At 37.4% G+C, this 19,389-nt stretch overlaps 1 protein-coding gene across 1 annotated transcript; it reads right to left on the bottom strand.

Annotated features, from left to right (window-relative positions):
- Nucleotides 1-529: 529 nt before the first annotated feature.
- Nucleotides 530-19,147, bottom strand: ARL9 (ADP ribosylation factor like GTPase 9). Its single transcript, XM_047092014.1, has 4 exons — nucleotides 18,872-19,147; nucleotides 15,372-15,534; nucleotides 12,557-12,732; nucleotides 530-984 (listed from the first exon to the last, which is right to left on the bottom strand). The coding sequence occupies exons 1-4, from the start codon at nucleotides 19,145-19,147 to the stop codon at nucleotides 805-807; spliced, it is 795 nt and encodes a 264-aa protein (XP_046947970.1). The 3' UTR covers nucleotides 530-804.
- Between the last annotated feature and the right edge of the window lie 242 nt (nucleotides 19,148-19,389).

Raw genomic sequence — 19,389 nt, 5'->3', positions numbered from 1 at the left:
TGGATTTTTATCATGTTTGTAGGTAAACAGAGTTATTGCAAAATATTTCTGGTGAAGAAAGCTTACCTATATATAAAAGCAAAACGTCAAGTATTTAAAAATCAAATTCTGGGGCACCTGGGTGTCCAACTCTTGGTTTCAGCTCAGGTCATGATCTCACAGTTTGTGAGATGGAGTCCAATATCAGGTTCTGCACTGACAGCATGCAGAACCTGCTTGGGATTCTCTCTCTCAAAATGAATAAATAAACTGAAAAAATAATAAAATAGAAATAAAATCTTCACAGTGTTCATCATCTAGTATATCAGGCTCCTAAAAGAGAAGCATTTCCTAAATCTTTCTGAATGCTGTTAATTTATATTTCCATGTAATTTGATAGTGCTTACTTTTCTTACTGCCCTATCCTGACATTTCTTTCCTTACAGTGTTAAACTAATCTACTTAAAAAAAGACACCTAGATTTTTCCTTGAAAAGAGGAAGTTTATTAAAATATTTTCATATAAATCTCATGTCATTGAAAAGCCACAAATGGTTTGAATGCTCACTAATGTTCACTTTAATTTTGTTGAGGAAAAATCCAAATCCCCCAAATATATTATTTTACCAATATTTTTAAAGTTCAAAATCTAAACACAGAGAGACTCTTAATCAATTAACATTATCTTTGTATATATGTCACACACTGAGAAAATAGGAAGTGGCTTATTTTTTATTCGACAGTGGAAACCTGTGGCTTCAAACCTGTCACTTAACACTCCTTGGTGACATTTAGATTGAGAGCTGCACAGTGGGCCCAGGCTCGGTCACTGCATATCTGCAGCCAGGTGTGCAATCAAGTCTTTGGCATCTTGCATGACAGAGGGTATTTCTGAGCCATTTTCAGTCACTTGTGTTCCAAACAAGAACATCTTCCTGTCATTTCCCACCTCAGACAATGCCAAAGCTTCGTGGATATCTGTAATACGATAGGCTGTTTCAAGATCCTTCATCCCGAATAGAAAAAGGAAAGGAAAAAACTAGTTATTTTGCAATCCTTTTGGATAGAAAAATGTATTACTCTCATTGCTCTCAATGATCCCACCTCCATTTTAATGTGGAGGATATTGTGACCCCATTATTATGACTTCAGTGGTTGTCCAAATATAAAGATTTTAATCAGCATTATACCAGCAATGGGGTGCCTGCCTGGCTTAGTTGGTAGAGCATGCAACTCTTGATCTTGGGGTCATGAGTTCAAGCCCCACACTGGATATAGCGATTACTTAAAAAAGAAAGAAAAGAAAAGAAAAGAAAAAAAAAAAGAAAAAAAACAGGTAGCAGGATTATACCAGTATTTATGAGCTATCATAAAAAAAAAATTTTGGAATGAAGTTAAGCCTTTATAACATCTTAATCAGTTTTCTAAGCACTGCAGTCAATCTGCTTTTTTTTTTTTGTTTTTTTCCATTTCTTTTTTATTTGCCCAAAATTATATTCAATAGGATGAATTATTTTATTTTTTTTATTGAGGTATAGTTGACACACAATGTTACACTAGTTTTAGGTGTACAACATAGTAATTTGACAACTCAACGTGTTATTCAATGTTCACCACAAGTGTAGCTACCATCTGTCACCATACAATGCTATTACAATACCATTAATTACATTCCCTGTGCTGTATCTTTCATCACTGTGACTTATTTATTCTGTAACTGAAAACCTGTACCTCCCATTCTCCTTCATTCCTTTTTGCCCATCTCCTTGTATTTATGGGTCTATTTCTGCTTTTTGTATTTGTTCTTTTGTTGCTATATTCTGCATATGAGTGAAATCATACGGTATTCTTCTTTCTCTGTCTGACTCATTTCACTTAGCATAATGCCCTCTAGGTCATCCCTATTGTCACAAATGGCAAGATCTCATTCTTTTTTTGTGGTAATATTCCAAAATATGTATGTATATACTACATCTTCTTTACTTGTTTACCTACAGATGGACACTTAGGTTGCTTCCATATCTTGATTATTGTAAATAATGCTGCAATAAACATAGGAGTGCATATACCTTTTCAAATTGGTGTTTTAGTTTTATTTCTTATTTATTTTTCAAACTTTTATTTACATTCTAGTTAGTTAACATATAGTGTAATATTGGTTTCAGGAGTACAATTTAGTGATTTATCACTTATATATATAACACCCAGTGCTCATCATAACAAGTGTCCTCCTTAATACCCATCACCCATTTAAGTGTTTAAGTTCTCTTTGGGTAAACACTCATAGTGGAATCACTGGATCATATGGTATTTCTGTTTTTAATTTTTTGATAACCTGGACCTGCCATACTGTTTCCATAGTGCTTGCACCAATTTATTTTCCTGCCAACAGTGCACAAGGGTCCTTTTTTCTCCACACCCTGACCAACACTTATTATTTCTTACAGTTTTGGTTCTAGTCATTCTGCCAGATGTGAGATGATATCTCAATGTGATTTTGATTTGTATTCCCTTGATTATGAGTGATGTTGAGCATATTTTCATGGGTCTGTTGGCTATTTGTATGTCTTCTTCAGAAAAATGTCTGTTCATGTCTTTTGCCTATGTTTTCATTGCATTATTTGTTTTTTGTGTGTGTTGAATTGTGTAAGTTCTTTATATATTTTGGATATAAAGTCCTCATCAAATATATCATTTGCAAATACCTTTTCCCAATCAGTATTTACCTTTTCATTTTGTTGATGGATTCCTTTGCTGTGTTGACGGGTTCTTTTTTATTCTGGTGTAGTCCCAACAGTTTATTTTAGCTTTTGTTTGCCTTGCCTCAGGAGACATATCTAGAAAAATGTTTCTGGTAGTATCTGGCTGGAATTTATTACATTTCTAAATGTTGGTCACCCCAATATAGTGCCTGCCTGAAACCAGAATTCATTTAGTTTTAGACCCCGCAGTGACTTTTTAAACAGTGTTAATGGATCCAGTAACATGTGGACAATGTCTTAAGTTAATAAATTCACTGACGGAATTGGAGAGGAAGAATATATATGAGGAGAGTGTTGGATAAAAAGAGGAGCTCCCTGTAATGATAAAAGCACATCAGGGATAGGGCTCAGTCAGTAAAGCATGCAACTCTTGATCTTGGGGTCATAAGTTTGAGCCCCCACGTTGGGCATAGAGTTTACTTAAAAAAATAATAAATAAACTTAAAAAATAATAAATAAAATAAAAGTCACCATATGTTAAAAACAAAAAGCACATCAGGGATAAACCCCAGGTTTATTCCATACTTGCATAACTGTGCATTAATAGAATAGAGGCCATCACTCAAAAAGTAAAGATAGTAAGATGACTTTTTAAAAATCCTTATATAATAACTTGAACCAATGAGTCATCTAAAAGCATAGACTACTTTGGCAAAGGAATATCAACAAAGATGCCTTAAACTAAACCAAAGATGCCTTAATATCCAAAACTTAACTCAAATATCCAAATCTTTCATTACTAAGCCCCAGTAAAAGTTATAATTTGACTGTTTAAAAATGGCTCTGTTTATTCAATTTGATGAAGATAAGAGATACAAACCACAAAGGAAAGCATTGATAAAATAGACTATTTGGGGGCGCCTGGGTGGCGCAGTCGGTTAAGCGTCCGACTTCAGCCAGGTCACGATCTCGCGGTCCGTGAGTTTGAGCCCCGCGTCGGGCTCTGGGCTGATGGCTCAGAGCCTGGAGCCTGTTTCCGATTCTGTGTCTCCCTCTCTCTCTGCCCCTCCCCCGTTCATGCTCTGTCTCTCTCTGTCCCAAAAAAATAAATAAACGTTGAAAAAAAAAATTAAAAAAAAAATAGACTATTTGAAATGGAAAGCTATACAGGTGAGAAAAATATATGCAAAATGAAAACAGATGTAGGGAGCTCAGTGGCTCCATCAAGGGTAATAATATTCACATTATGGGGATCCCAAAAGAACAGAGAGAAGAGGGGACAGAAAGCTTATTCAAAGAAATAATAGCTGAAAACCTCCTTAATCTAGGCAAGAAAACAGATATTCAGATCCAAGAGTCACAGAGATCCCTCAATGAAATCAACCCAAGGAGGTCCACATCAAGAAACATAGTAATAAATATGGCAAAAAGTAGTGGTAAAGAGAGAATTTTAAAAGCAGCAAGAAAGAGGTGCCTAGGTGGCTCAGTTGGTTGAATGTCTGACTGTTGATTTCAGCTCGGGTCATGATCTCATGGTTCATGGGTTTGAACCCTGCAATGGACTTTGCGCTGACAGTGTGGAGCCTGCTTGGGATTCTCTGTTTCCCTCTCTCTCTGCCCCTCCCCTGCTTACATGCTCTCTCTCTCTCCTCTCTCTCTCATAAACAAATAAACATTAAGAAAAAATAAAAGCAGCAGAAGAAAAGAAGACAGTTACATACAAGGAAATCCCATAAGGCTATCAGATTTTTCTGCAGAAACTTTGCAGGCCAGAAGGGAGCGGCATGATATATTCAAAGGGCTAAAAGGAAAAAAATCTGCAGCCAAGAATATTCTATCCAGCAAGGCTACCATTTAGAATAAGAGAGATAAAGAGTTTCTCCGATAAAAAAAAGCTAAAACAGTTCATGACCACTGAACCAGTCCTACAAGAAATGTTAAAGGGGACTCTATTTAAGTGAAAAGACTGTAAGTAACAGTAAGAAAAGTAGGAAGCACAAAAGCAATACAAATAAGTATATATGTAAAAATCAGTCAAGGAATTAAAAAAATAAAAGGATGTAAAGTATGGTACCATATACCTAAAATGTGGGGAGAAGAGTAAAGAATGGTTTCAAACTTAAGTGACCATCAACTTATTATACGGAATGCTATATGTAGGTATTATATATAACATAATGGTAACCACAAATCAAAAATCAATAATAGATATGCAAAAATTAAAGAAAAAGAAATGCAAATATATCACTAAAGAAAGCCAGCAAACCGTGAGAGAAAAGAACAACATAGGAAAGGATCAGAGAAGAGCTACAAAAACAACCACAAAACAAGTAACAAAATGGCAATAAATACAAACCTATCAATAATTAGCATGAACTAAATGCTCTGATCAAAAGACACAGAGTGATGGAATAGATTAAAAAACAAGACCCATATATATACTGGCTACAAGAGATTCATTTCAGGGGTGCCTGGCTGGCTCTGTCAGTAGAGCACATGACTCTTGATTTTGGGGTCATGAGTTCAAGCCCCACATTGGATGTAGAGCTTACTTTATTTATTTATTTATTTTTAAAATTTTTTTTCAACGTTTATTCATTTTTGGGACAGAGAGAGACAGAGCATGAACGGGGGAGGGGCAGAGAGAGAGGGAGACACAGAATCAGAAACAGGCTCCAGGCTCTGAGCCATCAGCCCAGAGCCTGACGCGGGGCTCGAACTCCCGGACCGCGAGATCGTGACCTGGCTGAAGTCGGACGCTTAACCAACTGCGCCACCCAGGCGCCCCTGTAGAGCTTACTTTAAAAATCTTAAAAAGAGGCTCATTTTAGACCTAAAGACACATGCATACTGAAAAGTGAAGGGATGGAGAAATATTTATCATGCATATGGAGGTCAAAAGAAAGCTGAAGTAGCAATACTTACATTGGATACTGTAGACTTCATAAAGAATTTTTTTAAGTTTATTTATTTAGTTTGAAAGAGAGAGGGTGGGGAGGGGCAGAGAGAGAGGGGAGAGAGAGAATCCCAAGCATGCTCCGCGTTGTCAGTGTGGAGCCCAAACCGTGGCTTGAACTCAAAAACCGTGAGATCATAACCTGAGCCAAAATCAAAAGTTGGATGCTTAACTGACTGAACCACACAAGTGTCCAAAGACTGTAACAAGAGATAAAGAAGGACATGACATAATAATAAAGGGGACAATCCAACAAGAAGATATAACAATTGTAAATATTTATGCACCCAACATGAAAGTACCCAAATACATAAAACAGTTAATAACAAACATAAAGGAAATAATCAGTAGTAATATAATAATAAGGGGACTTTAACACTCCACTTACATCAATGGACAGATGATCCAAATAGAAAAGCAACAAGGAAACACTGGCTTTGAATGACACACTAGACTAGATGGATTTAACAGATATATTCAGAAAATTCCATCCTAAAACAGCAGAATACACATCCTTTTCAAGTGCACATGGAACATTCTCCAGAACAGATTACATATCAACCCACAAAACAAATCTCAACAAATACAAAAAGACTGAACTTAAACCATGCATCTTTTCTGACCACAACACTATGAAACTAGAAATGAACCATAAGAACAAAACTGGAAAGAGCACAAATACATGGAGGATAAATAACATGCTAATAAACAATGAATAGGTCAACCAAGGAATAAAAATTACATGGAGAAAAATGAAAACAAAACCGCAATGGTCCAAAATCTTTGGGATACAGCAAAAGTGGTTTTAAGAGGGAAGTTTATAGTAATACAAGTCTACCTCAAGAAGCAAGAAAATTCCCAGATAAACAACTTAACAATATACCTAAAAGAGCTACAAAAAGAAGATGAAACAAAACCTCAAACCAGAAGAAGGAAGGAAATAATAAAGATTAGAGCAGAAATAAATCATATAGAAACTAAAAAAAAAAAAACAAAAAAAAAAACCCAACAGAACAGATCAATGAAACTAGGAGCTGATTTTTTGAAAAGATCGACAAAATTGATAAACCTCTAGCTGGGTTCATCAAAAAATAAAAAATAAATAGAGAGAGAGAGAGAGAGAGAGAGCACTCAAAGGAGCAAAATCAGAAACAAAAAAGGAAAAATATCAACCAACACCACAGAAATACAAATGATTATAAAAGAATATAATTAAAAATTGTATGCCAACAAATTGGACAACCTACAAGAAATGGATAAATTCCTAGAAACATATAACCTCCCAAAACTGAATCCGAAAGAAAAATAAAGTTTGAACAGACCAATTTCCAGCAATTAAAATCAAATCAATAATCAAAAAACTCCCAACAAACAAAAGTCCAGAACTAGAAGTCTTTGCAGGTGAATTCTACCAAACATTTAAAGAAGAGTTAATATCTATTTTTCTTGAACTATTTCAGAAAATAGAAGAGGAAGAAAAACTTCCAAATTCATTCTATGAGGCCAGCATTACCCAACACCAAAACCAGAGCAAGACACCACAAAAAAGGAGAACTACAAGCCAATATCTCTGATGAACATAGATGCAAAAATCTGCAACAAAATATTAGCAAACCGAATCCAATAATATATTAAAAAATTATTCACCATAATCAAGTAGGATTTATTCCTGGGATGCAAGAGTGGTTCAATATTTGCAAATCAATCAATGTGATACATCACAGCAATAAGAGAAAGGATAAAAACCATGTAATCATTTCAGTAGATGCAGAAAAAGCAGTGGACAAAGTGCAACATCCATTCATGATAACCCCCGTTCCCTCCACAAAGTAGTTTTAGAGAGAACATACCTCAACATAATAAAGGCCATATAATCATATGAAAAACCCACAGCTAACATCATACTCAATGGGAAAAAACTGAGAGCTTCTCCCTTAAGGTCAGGAATAAGACAAGAATGGGGCACCTAGATGGCTCAGTCAGTTAAACATCTGACTTGGGCTCAGGTCATGATCTCACGATTTGCGAATTTGAGTGCCACTTCGGGTGAGCACGAGCTCCCCATCAGGTAAGCTTGAGCCCCGATTCGGGTGAACTTGAGCCCCAGTTTGGGTGAGCACAAGCCCCGCTTCAGGTGAACCCTGCTTCTCTCTCTCTCTTTCTCCCTCTCTCTCTCTCTGCTCCTCGCTCACTTGTGCCCCCCCCAAAACAAACAAATAAATAAATAAATCTTGGGGGAAAAAAGGAATAAGACAGGGATGTTCATTCTATAGTACTGGAAGTCCTAGCCACAGCAATCATCCAGGAAAAAGAAATAAAAGGCATCCAAACTGGTAAGGAAGAAGTAAAGCTTTCACTGTTTGCAGATGACATGATACTATACATAGAAAACCCAAAAGACTCCACCAAAAAACTGCTAGAACTGATAAATGAGTTCAGTAAAGTCACAGGATACAAAGTCAATGTACAGAAATCTGTTGCACTTCTTAGACACTAATAATGAAGCAGCAGAAAGAGAAATTAAGGAAACAATTCCATTTACAATTGCACCAAAAATAATAAAATACCTGGGAATAAACCTAACTAAGGAGGTAAAAGACCAGTACTCTGAAAACTATAAAACATTGGGGCACCTGGGTGGCTCAGTCAGTTAAGCATCCAACTTCAGCTCAGGTCATGATCTCACAGTCCGTGAGTTTGAGCCCCGCGTCAGGCTCTGTGCTGACAGCTCAGAACCTGGAGCCTGCTTCGGATTCTGTGTCTCCCTCTCTCTCTGCCCTTCCCCTGTTCATGCTCTGTCTCTCTCTGTCTCAAAAATAAATAAAAACATTAAAAAAATTTTTTTTAAAAAAAGAAGACTATAAAACATTGATGAAAGAAACTGAAGACAACACAATGAAATGGAAGGACATCCCATGCTCATGTATTAGAAGAACACATATTGCTAAAATATCTATACTACTCAAAGCAATCTACACATTTAATGCAATCCCTATCATATACCACCAGCATTTTTCACAGAGCTAGACAAGACAATCCTAAAATGTGTATGTAACCACAAAAGACCCCATATGGCCAAAGCCATCTTGAAAAAGAAAAACCAAAGTAGAGGCAGCACAATTCCAGACATCAAGTTATACTACAAAACTGTAGTAATCAAAACAGTATGGTACTGGCACAAAAACAGAGATCAACAGAACAGAGTTAGAAAACCCAGAAATAAACTCACAATTATATGGTTAATCCATCTAAGACAAAAAAGGCAAGGATATGCAATGGGAAAAAGTGTCTTCAACAAATGGTGTTGGGAAAACTGGACAGCAACATGCAAAAGAATGAAACTGGACCATTTTCTTAAACAACACACAAAAACAAACTCAAAATGGATTAAGGACCTAAATGTGAGACCTGAAACCATAAAAATCCTAGAAGAGAGCACAGGCAATAATATCTCTGACATTGGCTGTAGCAACATCTTTCTAGAGATTTCTGCTGAGGCAAGGGAAACAAAAGCAAAAATAAACTGTTGGGACTACATGAAAATAAAAAGCTTCTGCACAGCAAAACAAACAAACAAACAAACAAACAAAACAAACCAAAAACCAAAAACAAAACAAAAAACAAAAATTCCCTGAAAGCTAAAAACAAACTAAAACTAAAAAAAACTAAACAAGCAACAAAAATAAAAGACAAAAATAAAAGATAAAATAAAAAAAAAATAAAAAAATGGGAGAAGTAACATATCTGATAAAGGGTTAGTATCCAAAATATATAAAAAAACTTATGCAACTCAACACCAAGAAAAACAAATAATACAATTAAAAAATGGGCAGAACACGTGAACAGACATTTCTCCAAAGAAGACATACATATGGCCAAAAGACACATGAAAAGATGCTCAACACTACTCACCATCAGGCAAATGCAAATCAAAACCACAATATTACCTCACACCTGTCAGAATGGCTAAAATCAAAACCACAAGAAATAACAAGTGTTAGCGAAGATGTGGAGAAAAAGGAACCCTCATGCACTGTTGGTGGGGATGCAAACTGGTGCAGCCACTGTAGAAAATAGTAGGGAGGTTCCTCAAAAGAATAAAAATAGAACTGCCCCGGCACGTCTAGCTGGCTCAGTCAGTAGAGCATGCGACTCTTGATCTCAAGGTCGAGAGTTTGATCCCCACACTGGGTATAGAGTTTACTTACAAAAAAAAAAAAAAAGAACTACCCTATAATCCAGTAATCACACTACTGGGTAATTTCCCACCAAAATATAAAAATACCAATTACCCCTGTGTTTACTGCAGCATTATTTACAATTGTAAAACTATGAAAGCAACTCAACTGTCCATCAATAGATGACAGGCTAAAGAAGATGTGGCATAAAGAATATTCCATTGGGTGTGTGTGTGTGTGTGTGTGTGTGTGTATTTATTATTATTATTATTATTATTATTATCATTGTTATTACTATTTAGCCATAAAAAGAATGAAATCTTGCCATTTTCAGAAACATGGATGGATCTAGAGAGCATAATGCTAAGTAAAATAAGCCAGTCAGAGAAAGAAGAATACCATATGTTTCACTCATATGTGGAATTTAAGGTATGGAAGAAACAAAGGAAAGAAAAAGAGACATACCAAAAACCAGACTCTTAACTATAGAGAACAGTTACTAGAGGGGAGGTGGATGGGTGGGGGGATGGGTGAAATAGGTGAAGGGGATTAAAGAGTATACTTATCTTGATGAGCACTGAGTAACATATAGAACTACTGAATCGCTACATTATACACCTGAAAATAATATAACACTATTAACTATGCTAGAATTAAAATAACAATTTTTTAATGTGGTGGTTTAAAAAATAAATGGAAAGCTATGTATAAAAAAGAGAACCATAAGCAAAGTAAAATAATAGCCAGCAGGTTGCTGGAGAAGATATTTAATGCACAGAAGTAACAAAGGATTATTTTCTCAAAAGATATGAAAGATTTCTACAACTCAAATAGGAAAAGATGAACACCCTAATAGGAATTTGTGAAAAGATATTAAAAGACAATTCACAGACGTAGAAATTAGCTTCAAAGAATGAAATGAATTTGAAACTAATAACCAATGCACATCTGAAAAGATGTTCAAGCTCACTAGTAACTAAGGAAATGCAAATTAGAATAACAGGATAAAATTTCAGCCCCATCAGATTGGTAAAAATGAAAAAGTTTGACAATACCAAGTACTGAGAGGGATATGTAGCTGCAAAAACTGTCATATTCCGTTGGTGGAAGAATAAATTGGTGCAGTATCTTTGGGAAAAACAACTTGGTAAGTAAGATCTAGGAAAACTGACTATGTACAAATCTGAAAAACCAGCAATTCCTCTTTAAAGTATATGCACTAGAGAAATGTTGATACGTATCTATAAGGAAACACATACATTGAGATTCACTGTAGCACTTTAAATACCAATAAAAAATTGGAAATAACCCAAATGCCCATTTTCTCTCTCTTCCTCTCTCTCTGCCCCTCTACATGCATTCTCTCTCTCTCTTTCTCTCTCTCTCTCTCTCTCTCTCTCTCTCTCTCTCTCTCTCCCTCTCTCTCTCTCTCAAAAAAAAAATTCTGAAGTAGCTTCTACACTGGACTGTAACATAGGCTCCTACTTTAGGTCATCATTTGTAATTAGTTTACTTTCATAAACATTCGCCCTTAGAAGCAGTGGGAGAATCAAGTTCTCTAATGATTGGCAACCTTAGCAATTGAGAGAGGGGCTTTAGTATTATAATGCTATAGATGTTCAATTTTTTAAAACTGATTTTATTATGGTAAAATACACATAACAAAATTTACCATTTTAAGCATTTTTAAGTGTACACTTCAGTACAGTCACATTTTGTTCAAGAATCCACCTCCAGAAGTCTTTTCACTTTGCAAAACTGAAACTCTCTACTCACAGCACAATAACTCCCCATTTCTCCCACCCCCAACTCAAGGCAACCATCATCAATATAAACCTGTGTCCATTAAACAATAACTCCACTATCTCCTCTCCTCCCATTCCCTAGTAACCTCTAATCTACTATCTGTGTCTATGAATTTAACTACTCTAGGTACCTCGTAAAAGTGGAATCACACAGTGTTTGTTGTTTTGTGACTGGCTTCTTTCATTTACCACATTGTCCTCAAGGGTCATCCATGTAATAAAATGTACCAGAATTTCCTGTTTTAATGCTGAATGATATCCCATTGTGTGTATATATCACATTTTGTTTATCCATTCATCCATGGAAGAACAAACACTTGGTTTGCTTCTACCTTTTGGCATTGTGAATAATTCTGCTGTGAATATGGATGTACAAGTATTTGTTTGAGTTCCCGCTTTCAATTATTTTGAGTATGTACTCAGAAGTGGAATTGGTGGATCATATGGGTGTTATATTTTTAATTTTTTAAGGAACTGCCATACTGTTTTCTATAGTGGCTGCATCATTTTACATTCCCAATGACACTATACCAGGGTTCCAATTTCTCCATGGTAGTTTAATATCTATAATGTATATGTGAGAAATAAATTCAGGTCAGGTTAATTCATCTAAAACAAACTATTTCTTTATATATGGTAGTCCCTCAAATATTTTGTTGAAACCAATTCAACCATCAGTAAATGTTTATTGAAATTAAATTCAACACATATTTTTTGAATTTCTACTATGTACAGTATACTAAGTATTCTGAGGGACACAAAGATGAATAATGGTCTTTATTCTCAAGGAGTTTATAATCCAGAAGATCTAATAAGTATAAACTAAACTGAATACACAGCATATTGTTAAATATCTAGCTATTAAAAGTAGACATTTCTATTTCTTTCATTGACAATAAAGCTATTGAATACCACTTATATTTGCACAGATTTTTACCTGTTTGTTTGCAAACACAACCAGAGGAAGGATTGGGTTTGTTCCAATTAATTGATGAAGGTGTTTCTTGGCTTCAGGTAATCTGTTGTGATCTGCTGAATCTACCACAAAGATCAGCAGCAATCCTCTGGACAGGTACATTTCCCAATAGGAACGGAAAGGTTCACTGCCGCCAACTATACAGAATAGTGGAGAAAGAAGACACCAAAAACATTGCAGAAGTGTCCACTGAGGTGCCAGAAAAGATACTTTTAGATAATATCCAAACACTGGACAGATGTTTTGATAAAACACCACTGTGTTAGAGTGTACCCAATTCAGAGAATGACCAGAGAGCTGTTACTAGGGAAATGGTTGGTGGGAATATTTACCCTCCACAAGTGGTTCAATCATTCTGGAACATAAAGGATCAGCATAAAGACAGAAATACCACAGAGGATGCCTTCCGATCCGTAAACATAGCGACCCCAGGGGCCACAGCCATCCTATCTGTTAAACTCAGAAAATGGGAGTAGGCTACTAAAATAACTCAGGGTGGTGGGTTAAAACACACCTTCCTCTAAAATAAGTTTTAGATGGACTGAATTCACTGGCAGCCTCATTTGCACAATCTTTTTCCTTTGTCAAAATCCCAGAACTAATTTCTCTCTTAACATTGCACTAAGAGTTAATATGATCCTGTGAACATTAAGGAATACTTGCCTCAGAAAAAAAATGCCTTTGGATTATTTCATTCTGCTGATTCTTTCCAGAAGAAACTTACTAGTAATGATAATAATATATATAGAGCAAACTTAGTTTTTGTTTTTCTCCTAGAAGAGAGGTTGGCAAACTATGGCCCACAGTTTAAATCTGGCCCAACGCCTATTTTTGTATAGCCCATGAAGAAAGAATGGATTTTACACTTTTAAATTTCAGGAAAAAAAAAGAAAGAATAACATTTCATAATATGAACATTATATCACATTTGGATTTCAGTGCCTACAAATAAAGCTTTATCAGAACACAGACGTGGATTTGTTCACATATTGTCTGTGGCTGCTTCCACACGACAACAGAAGTTAGTAGTTTGAAGACCCATGTTTTAGGAATTTAACAAAAACATTTAAAATACTACTGGGAAAGGGTCTTGATTTGCCTTTCTTTTGTTTTCCTTTTATAGAGCTAGGCTAATTCTGTAGAGTATTTCGTGTTATTAATTTTTTAAAAGAATGTTCTGTAATCTTCTAAGTTATTCACGTGGTTTTAACATAATTTAAGCATGAATGAACATTTGGGTTGTTCTTTTTTTGTGTATGTGACGTCATGACATCTCATCTATAGAGGGGATTTTTATCTTTTTGGTTATTAACTTCTAATTTAATTGCAATGTAGTCAAAGAACATGGTTTGTATGATGCCCCTTCTCTGAAAAATTTGTTAAGACTTGCTGTATGGTCCATGAAGTGGTCAATTTCGGTAAATGTTCCATGAGTATTTCAGAAGAACATGTATTTTAGATTTGGGATGTAGCTAAAATTGTCTAATTGGACAATCTTATATTGTCCATTGGATGAAACTTGTTGATTATGTTCAAATTTTGTGTATCTTTTCTGATTTTTTCTAGTTTTGATCCTATTAATAATTGACAATATGTTGAAGTCCCTCACTCCAATGGTAGCGTATGTCCTTTTCTCCCCCTGGTTGGAATCTTCCTCTCTTTTCCTCCCTTCCTTCCTTTCTTTTCACGTTTCATACTTTGAGACTATTTTCTTAGCTATATATTTGGTTAAAGTTATTATTTCTCCTATAGCTTCTTAATAAATTGAAAACTCTATTCCTCATAATGTTGTTAGCTGAAAGATCTGCCTACACATTTACCAATTTCTTGGCCCACATTTTCTTTTTTGTAACTGGCTGAAAGCAAAAATTAAAAAGGTGATGGCAGTAATCTAAGTAAGAGACAGTATAGGTTCCAACTCAAATAGGTGCAGTACGAAAGGATATAACTGATGAATTCAGGATTTGTTTTAGAGGTAGAAAAATTCATAGTGTTTTATTTGTGGACTAGAGGTGAGGCTGCATAAGGAGAAATCAAGGGTGACCCCTAGTTTTCCGGCTTGAGTAACATGATAGGTGAGGGGCCATTTACTGACCAGTAGATTATAGGGAAAGGAACAGATATGGAGATAAATCAAGCACTTAGTTTTGACCATTTTAGGTTTGAGAGGCCAATTAGAAGATATCTAGGTGGAAAGGTCAGGTGACATCTGGACATGTTTGGGCTGGATGGATAAATCTGGGATTCATTAGCAGAGGGATGATATTTAAGGCCAATAGGATGGATGAAATCATCCAAGGAGAGAGTGTAAAGAGAAGAGAATCTATGCAACTTTGGGGAACAGCAATATTTAGAGAAGCGGTGACTCCAGAATTACTTTAGAGTAGGGACTTCTGGGCTGCCATCTGGTTACAAAAAGAGGTTTAAGGCTTGTTTATAGTTGCATTTGCAGAGAAGGAAGTACACTTTATTTGCCTAGACTGCATGTTTATTAGAGGTAGTAAGGGAGGAGAGAGGCTGTTATAGGAGGGGGTGCTATAGCTTTCCTTTCAGCTTCCTCTTCTACCAGCACTGTAAAATGGAGAAAATAAAAAGAAAAGAAAGTGATTCCCCCTGTCCCTCCACTGCTCTATTAAACTATATATGCATTCTAAAAGTATAGGAAAATCTGACCCAGTGTTACTTTTCATACAGATGCAATGTTGCTAATAGTATGTCTGGCTTAAGGTATAACAAAATGAACCTCTCCTGTTTACTAATAAGAAAGAGGGCTTACTCTCTAGGAATTCCATTTGGCTATCTTCAGTGTTGATGCATACTGCATTGAAACCTTGGGTGGGTGCCACACTGTGCTGGACTTTGTTTAAAGCTAGAGAGTGGAGAACACTGGTCTTTCCTGCTCCGTCCAGGCCCAATACAAGGATCTGCTTATTTTTTTCCTGTGGAAAAAAAAAAGACAAAACAATAAACCCATGTGACCAGGGCCTCATTTTCCTGGCTCCTGGCAGTGTGCCTGCCTGTGGTAGGACCTGATGATAATTGTGGAACTGTAAACCAGAGCAAAACTTCACAAAAAATTTAATATATCTAGGGGAACCCGGCTGAGCTCAGTTGGTAGAGGACAGGACTCTTAGTCTTGGGGTTGTGAGTTTAAGCCCCACGCTGGGTGTAGAGTTTACTTAAAAAAATTAATATGTCTAGAACAAACTGTGCCAATCAGTTTGTTTTTTATAATCTGCTATTAGTTATATGGTATTAATCACACCACACCCTTCCATCCCCCAACTCCTGGTCAATCTATCAAATATAGACTTTATGTAGATCAGGATTTATAGGAAGTGCCGTAGATCACAGGATCAATTTTCACACTTCATTTTGCTTCTTGAGTTCATGTCCACTGGGGATTGCACCAGAATTCAGTCTGTTTGAGATCTTGGGATCTCTATGGTTCATGTACTGACTGTGCCATTCAGCAAGTAAGCATCTAAGTTTTCTTATTACGGATCTGTTTTGTTTTCCCAATTGGATCACTAGATTAGAAGACTTTAGAGCAAAGTTCCCTTCTTATACTCTTTAAGATAAGTATTATGATTAAATGAAAAGGCTAAGGTTATAGAAATTGTTAAACCAGTTCCAGGGGTGCCTGGGTGGCTCAGTCGGTTAAGTGGCTGACTTCGGCTCAGGTCATGATCTCGCAGTCCATGAGTTCGAGCCCTGCGTCGGGCTCTGTGCTGACAGCTCAGAGCCTGGAGCCTGTTTCAGATTCTGTATCTCCCTCTCCCTGACCCTCCCCCGTTCATGCTTTGTCTCTCTCTGTCTCAAAAATAAATAAATGTTAAAAAAAAATTAAAAAAAAAATTAAAAAAAAAACGGTTCCAATCACAAACATTTATTTTAAAACCTGACATTAAAACCTGTTGAACTTGACACAAACTTTAGAAAGAAGCATTCCACCAACATACCAGCCTTAAAAATTTTTATGACAAGTGACTGAGAGACAAGCATTGCAGACTGGTATGAAGACAAAGTTAAGAGTGCTCATAAAAGTGGCTATTAGGGTGCAAAATTTAATGTGATCAGTAGTAAATGACCAACAATACTGCAAGATTGCTTATAGGAATTCAATTCTATTTCCCAAACAGCCTGCTGAAGAAGTTTCTCATGCACAAAAACACCAGTAATTGTCTTCAATGGCACTGGTTTGGAAATAATAATCATTTACATTTGTACTCAAATACTAAATGTTGACATTAGATTTAGACTGGGTTTCTGGAAAAAAAGTGAATTTTTTTCACTGTTCCTATTTTTCTTTTTTTAAAAAATAAGATCTATGTGAAAGTAAGATGTTTTAAGATCTGATCTAATAGGGTCTTGTACAGAGCATGATTTATCAAAACTGTCTCCTGAATACCAGAATTAGACAAATACATGTTGGGGCGCCTGGGTGGCTCAGTCAGTTGAGCGACCAACTTCTGCTCAGGTCATGATCTCACGGTTTGTGGGTTCAAGCTGGCAAGGGTTCTGCGCTCGGAGCCGGGAGCCTGTTTAGGATTCTGTGACTCCCTCTTTCTCTTCCCCTCCCCCACTCACGCTCTGTCTCTGTCTCTCTCAAAAATGAATAAACATTTTTAAAAATTTAAAAAAGAAGACGAAGTACATGTTTTTGGAGTTAATTCTTGATGGCTCTTATAGAAAATAGTATTTCCATAGTTATTTCCTACCTTCATTCATGTTGCCTCACATCTGCATCTAAATGTTATAGTGTCATTCTGGGAGTGTCATGGTAAGGAATAAATGGCTGTAGGGTGTGGATTGTGTCTCCCTTATTGCCTCCACAAATGGCCCCATGCTAACACAAATATGTTACCCCAACATATTTCATCAATTCCAAGATGCATTTTTCCCTCCCACATTTTAACATCTCTGAAATGAGGATTTTACAATTCATGGTATGTCATGTTTTGATTGGCAGCATTTTTTTTTCTTTTTCAGTGGTACTAAATTAATGGTATCTGAGATCTTATGGAAGTGTAAATTAAAACAGTTCCCTACTCTTTCCAACCACATCACTGTCCCTAAGCCCATCCTTTCTAGAAATTCAGCAGTCACTGATGCTTTACATTTTACCTTATTTTAGCAAAATGCATGCTAAAATACATGCTTCCTCATGTTTATCTAATCTCTTAAGGAAAGCTGGGATTAATGTAAACCAAGAGTTCGGACACAATTTGTGATTTTGAACACCTCTGTTCCCTATCAAAAGTCATTCCTTTTATATTTGGACCTATAATAGTCTGTGTTTTACCAGAGATCAAATCTCAGTTAATAATTCAAATTGTTTAGAACCAGAAAAGCACCTGTGAGTTCAGGAACTCCAGGAACAGAAGTCCATTGAGCTGGGCTTAATGCTTGCTTTTCCTTTTTATCCTACCCGCCCCGCCCCCTCAATTTTTTAACTGTGGCAAAATTCACATAAAATTTACCATCTTAACCATTATTAAGCATACAATTCAGTGGTATTAACTACATTCATAATGCTCTTCATCTTGCAAAACTCAAACTCGGTAGTCATGACTAGCTCCCTACTCTCCCAGCCCTCAGCCCCAGGCAATCATCAGTTCTACTCTACATGATTTTGACCACTCTAGGTACCTCATATAAGTAGAATCATAGGTATTTGTTCTTTTGTGATTGCAGCGCCTGGTTTCTGAGACCTCTCAGTTATAACTTTGTGACCATCCCTTCTGGGCGCTAGTAGTTTGAAAACAATTTTTATTGTAACCACGGAGAAGGTCTAGCCCTAAAACACACCCTGCACGAATTCAGGGACCCTACACTTTCTGACAAAGAACGTGTTCAACGGGAAGGACTAGGTTGGAGAGCCCGCGCGCGGCGAGGGTTCGGGTCTGGTTTCTGTGCTGTAGGCGGCGGGTGCGCCAGTGCTGAGCGCTGGACGGAGATGGGGCCCAAGAAGGGTTGTTCCGGCCCCGTGAAGACCAACCAGGACCTCTTCTTCCTCAACGCTAGACCCGAAGAGGGGTGGGGCGCAGCGGCAGGGTTAGTTAGCTGTGAGGGTGAGGCAGGTGACGGGGGAAAAGGAGTAGCGATGGGTCCGGCGAAGCTTGGCACACCCCCTCCCATCCACAGATTAAAATGCCCAAGGAGACCCGATTCCCTCCCGCCGGTCGGGGCCTCGGACGTAACAGAGCCAGCGGCGCTCGGGCCTGACCGCCAATAATGGCCTTGGGGAGCGGGTCCGAGGCACCGGCCCCTTACCAGAGGCTCCAGCGGGGGCTTCGTCAAGGCGTTGTTATCCTTCTTCTCTTTGTCTTTTCCCTCAAGTTGTTCCTTCTCTTTCTCGGTCTCCCGCTCTTTCTTTTCCTCCTCTCTACACTTATTTTTCTCCTCCTTCCCTGTCTCTTTCCCCTTCTTTTCTTTTCCCTTAATTTTCTCCTTCTCCACCTCCTTTTTCTCTTTCTCCTCCTTTCCTTTTTCCCGAATTTTTTCTTTCTCTGGCTCCTTCCCCTTCTTCTTCCCCTTCCCCCTCTCCATCTCCACCGTCCTAATTTCTTTCCCTCCTTCCGCGCGCCCGCGCGCTGGAGCCTGGGTTCTGGATCCCGGCTGGTGTGGCCCCCGAGGCGGACGCAGGGTAGAGACGTAGGTCCACGCAGCGTAGACAACACCCGCGGTCACCGTGCGGCCGGGGCCAGTCTCCCGGCGCGTAGCCTGCCGCCGGGCATCTCGCGCCCACTAGCGGGGTCCGCCGCGCAGTAGATTCGCCGAACCAGGGGCTG

Source organism: Lynx rufus, unplaced genomic scaffold, assembly GCF_022079265.1.
Source record: "Lynx rufus isolate CCGP_SWC_20201006 ecotype Redwood Valley unplaced genomic scaffold, mLynRuf1.p SCAF_3, whole genome shotgun sequence".
In the NCBI taxonomy this organism is placed as follows: domain Eukaryota; kingdom Metazoa; phylum Chordata; class Mammalia; order Carnivora; family Felidae; genus Lynx; species Lynx rufus.
The sequence above is the reverse complement of the archived record's forward strand: the minus strand, read 5'-3'. Positions and strand labels throughout refer to the sequence as shown.

What these genes read in the sequence shown, in the direction of transcription:
- ARL9 (XM_047092014.1), bottom strand. Translation starts at nt 19,147, where the DNA reads ATGGAGAGGGGGAAGGGGAAGAAGAAGGGGAAGGAGCCAGAGAAAGAA. An exon ending in AGCCCCCGCTGGAGCCTCTG is followed by an intron (nt 15,535 to 18,871) that starts GTAAGGGGCCGG and finishes TTTTTTCCACAG; the next exon opens with GAAAAAAATAAGCAGATCCT. An exon ending in TTGTGTTTGCAAACAAACAG is followed by an intron (nt 985 to 12,556) that starts GTAAAAATCTGT and finishes TTCGGGATGAAG; the next exon opens with GATCTTGAAACAGCCTATCG.